The 3,526-nt window shown below is 39.8% G+C and overlaps 1 protein-coding gene across 1 annotated transcript; it reads left to right on the top strand.

Annotated features, from left to right (window-relative positions):
* The first annotated feature begins 424 nt into the window (after positions 1 to 424).
* On the top strand, positions 425 to 3,298 carry LOC126792974 (sugar transport protein MST4-like). Its single transcript, XM_050519504.1, has 6 exons — positions 425 to 581; positions 778 to 928; positions 1,011 to 1,336; positions 1,679 to 1,803; positions 2,000 to 2,291; positions 2,544 to 3,298. The coding sequence occupies exons 1-6, from the start codon at positions 579 to 581 to the stop codon at positions 3,228 to 3,230; spliced, it is 1,584 nt and encodes a 527-aa protein (XP_050375461.1). The 5' UTR covers positions 425 to 578; the 3' UTR covers positions 3,231 to 3,298.
* The last annotated feature ends 228 nt before the right edge of the window (positions 3,299 to 3,526 follow it).

Genomic DNA, 3,526 nt, shown 5'->3' on the forward strand with positions numbered 1-3,526 from the left:
GTTAATGCCATAACTACCCGCGCTGGGCGCGGGGAATGTATCTAGTTTTTACTATGTTAGAACAATTAGTCCGTTAGATTTGAAACAATGTATTCTAAAAAAAAAAAAACAATGAAAACAGAAACAAAACCACAAGTCTATAACACTTGCTTTTTTTTCTCAGGAAGCCAAAAACTTTAATGAAGTACAGTTGAATAGTGTGCCCGGCCCCCAGGAAAAAGAATTGATGGAACTTTGTGCCATCAGCTTGAATCGAACATCGTGCCGCCGAATAAGAACACTGGATTTAAGTACATAACTCCAAGATTATCGCCCTGTAACTTCAAATCAAGGAGCCAAACTCATAGCAGCAGCCAGCAGGAAGTTACTCTTCATACCAATAATGAGTCACTTGTAGATATACACATACATATACAGGAGCTTATTCACTTAAACAACGGAATTCTGATCCATTCACGTGAAAGGTCGCCCCAAGAATTCGAAACATGAATGATGGAACAAACAGTGATACAGATAAAGAAGAGCAAGAAAACAGATAGAAACAGACACTCAAGAACTTGCCATTTGGAGCTGTGATCATGGTAGTGGGACATATGTTCATCATGCCCTGTCTCTCTTTCTCTTTCTTACCTTCCTTCCACACAGACACATACTCTCCTCACTCTTTCAAACTCTATATGATCAGCCTATTCCCTACGCTTAGAAGTTAGAACACAACCCTTTCATTTGCTGCTTCCCACATTCACAAGTCTCTCTCTCATAAGATTGGATCTTCAGGTTGACAGCTTCATGGCTAAACAGGGTTCTTCAAGCTCACCAACCCTTGTAGGTGACCCTTCTGAAGCAAAGATCACACCAATTGTGGTCATTTCTTGTATCTTGGCCGCTACTGGAGGCCTCATGTTTGGTTACGAGATCGGTATTTCGGGTCAGTTTCTTTCTCTCAGGCGTTTGCATAAACACTTGTATATAAATATATATAGCTTTTTAATGACCAACTGTATATGCAGGTGGAGTAACATCCATGCCGGGTTTCTTGAAAACTTTCTACCCGGATGTGTATGTGAGTACCCAAAAGCTTAAGACACATAACAGCAACTATTGCAAGTACAACAATCAGAAGCTGCAGTTGTTCACATCTTTGCTCTACCTTGCGGCTCTGGTATCAACATTCTTTGCCTCACACAGTACCAAAAAGCTAGGCAGAAAGATGACTATGTTGATTGCTGGAATTTTCTTCATAGTTGGCTCCGTTCTTAATTCTGCATTTACAAACTTTACCACGGTCATCACTGGGAGGGTCCTTCTTGGTTGTGGAGTTGGTTTCGCTAATCAGGTTTCACTATTTTATTTTAAGATTTCAAACTTTCCATGAATTTGTAGGAACATTTCTCTGCAATATATCTTGAATTTAGATCTTGGGGCGTGTTGGCATAGTGGTGAGGAATCTTAACACAAAATCTCAAAAATTCTGAGATCAAAATGTAAAAACAATTCCCAATTTTAATTTTAGCATAGGATTGGATTAGAGGGTCGTTACCAAATACTAAGAAATTTGGGCAATGGATTCAGAGAGTAGGATATGGACAATTGGATCGGGCATTTGCATTATTGTTGTTTAATATGGGTTCTTTTACCCTAGTTTGCTGATCAAGCTATTGCAAGATTTGCTATGCAGGTTGTTCCACTCTTCCTTTCGGAGATTGCTCCGACAAGAATCCGTGGAGGACTAAACATACTTTTCCAGCTTAATGTAACCCTTGGAATTCTTTTTGCAAACCTTGTCAACTATGGAGCTGCTAAGTATGTCCCCTTTTCCTTAACTGGTAGAATTCCCAACAAATAAATTTGGCTAGCTGTTAGTTTTTACAATTAGGTATTCGTCCACATCAAGATGCCCAATTTGATGTAATATATTTATAGCTGCTTTCCTCTTGTACTACTTAGTACTTAAACCACCATATCCACTAAATACCGTTTTCCATTTTGCCAAACACAGAATTAAAGGAGGTTGGGGTTGGAGGTTATCATTGGGTCTAGCAGGGATTCCAGCCCTTATGCTAACCTTGGGGTCCCTGATTGTGGTGGACACTCCTAACAGTCTCATTCAACGTGGTAAGTTGGAGGAAGGAAAAGCAGTGCTTAGAAAGATTAGGGGTACTCAAAATATTGAAGCAGAGTACTTGGAGATACTAGAGGCAAGTAATGAAGCCAGAGAAATCCAGCACCCTTTTAGGAATCTCCTTAAGTGTAAAAATCGGCCTCCTCTCATCATTGCAATAGCAATGCAGGTTTGTTCAAACAGTTTCTCTCTACTTCAACTTTCACATTGTAGTACGCAATATTGATATTAACTTAAAAAGAAAGCATTCATGTATGTGGTTAGAATAATCCTAGCGTTCCTCAAATTGTTGACAATTTGATAGTGTATGTATCCAACGGTTCAAGGTGCGCAAATTTATATATCTGAATGAAATGATTCTAGCTAGCAGTTGGTAGTTGCTTAGTCGAAATTGTTTGATGATCGTTAATGTTTTATACAGATCTTCCAGCAATTCACGGGCATTAATGCAATAATGTTCTATGCTCCTGTTTTGTTCGCAACCATGGGTTTCGGCAACAATGCTTCTCTTTACGCATCTGTCATAACAGGAGCAGTCAATGTACTCTCCACTATTGTTTCAATCTTTGTAGTTGACAAACTTGGCCGCCGCATGCTCTTATTAGAAGCCGGCGTCCAAATGTTGCTATCTCAATTGGTTGTTGCAATAGTGCTAGCACTCAAGGTCAAGGACCACTCCAACAATCTATCTTTTGGTTTGGCAATACTCGTGGTGGTGATGGTGTGTTCCTTTGTTTCCGGCTTTGCTTGGTCTTGGGGACCTCTCGGGTGGTTGATCCCAAGTGAGACATTTCCACTGGAGACCCGCTCGGCCGGGCAAAGTGTGACGGTTTGCATCAACATGATCTGCTGTTTTCTTATAGGGCAAGTCTTCCTCTTAATGCTCTGTAGATTGAAGTACGCCATCTTCTTGTTCTTCTCGGCTTGGGTTCTGGTCATGACACTCTTTGTTCTGCTTCTAATTCCCGAGACCAAGAATGTGCCCATTGAAGAGATGACAGAAAGAGTGTGGAAACAACACTGGTTTTGGAAGAGGTTCATAGATGACTGTGAGGGTGATAAGTCAAATAGAAAATATGCAAACCAACCCTTCCATGATTCCAAGTAGTCCCATCCTCTTCCTTAAATCTCCACTGTTGTGTTCTGCAAATGTTGAAGTTGTAATACGATGGACTAATGATTATATTCGAATGGGAGCCAAATTATGCATTGCACTCTTCAAGACTAACATTTTTCTGCATCACTTTGAATATCAATATTTGCTAGTACATTTCATTGGAAATTATAGGAGATGAAAATCTATGTCAAAATGGCAATGCAATCAAACTTTGAACTGAAAGTTGCACAACTACATAAGCATATCTAACAATTCTTTTTTCAATTTCAGTCATGACCTTGCAACCA

Source organism: Argentina anserina, chromosome 4 (genome assembly GCF_933775445.1).
Source record: "Argentina anserina chromosome 4, drPotAnse1.1, whole genome shotgun sequence".
In the NCBI taxonomy this organism is placed as follows: Eukaryota; Viridiplantae; Streptophyta; class Magnoliopsida; order Rosales; family Rosaceae; genus Argentina; species Argentina anserina.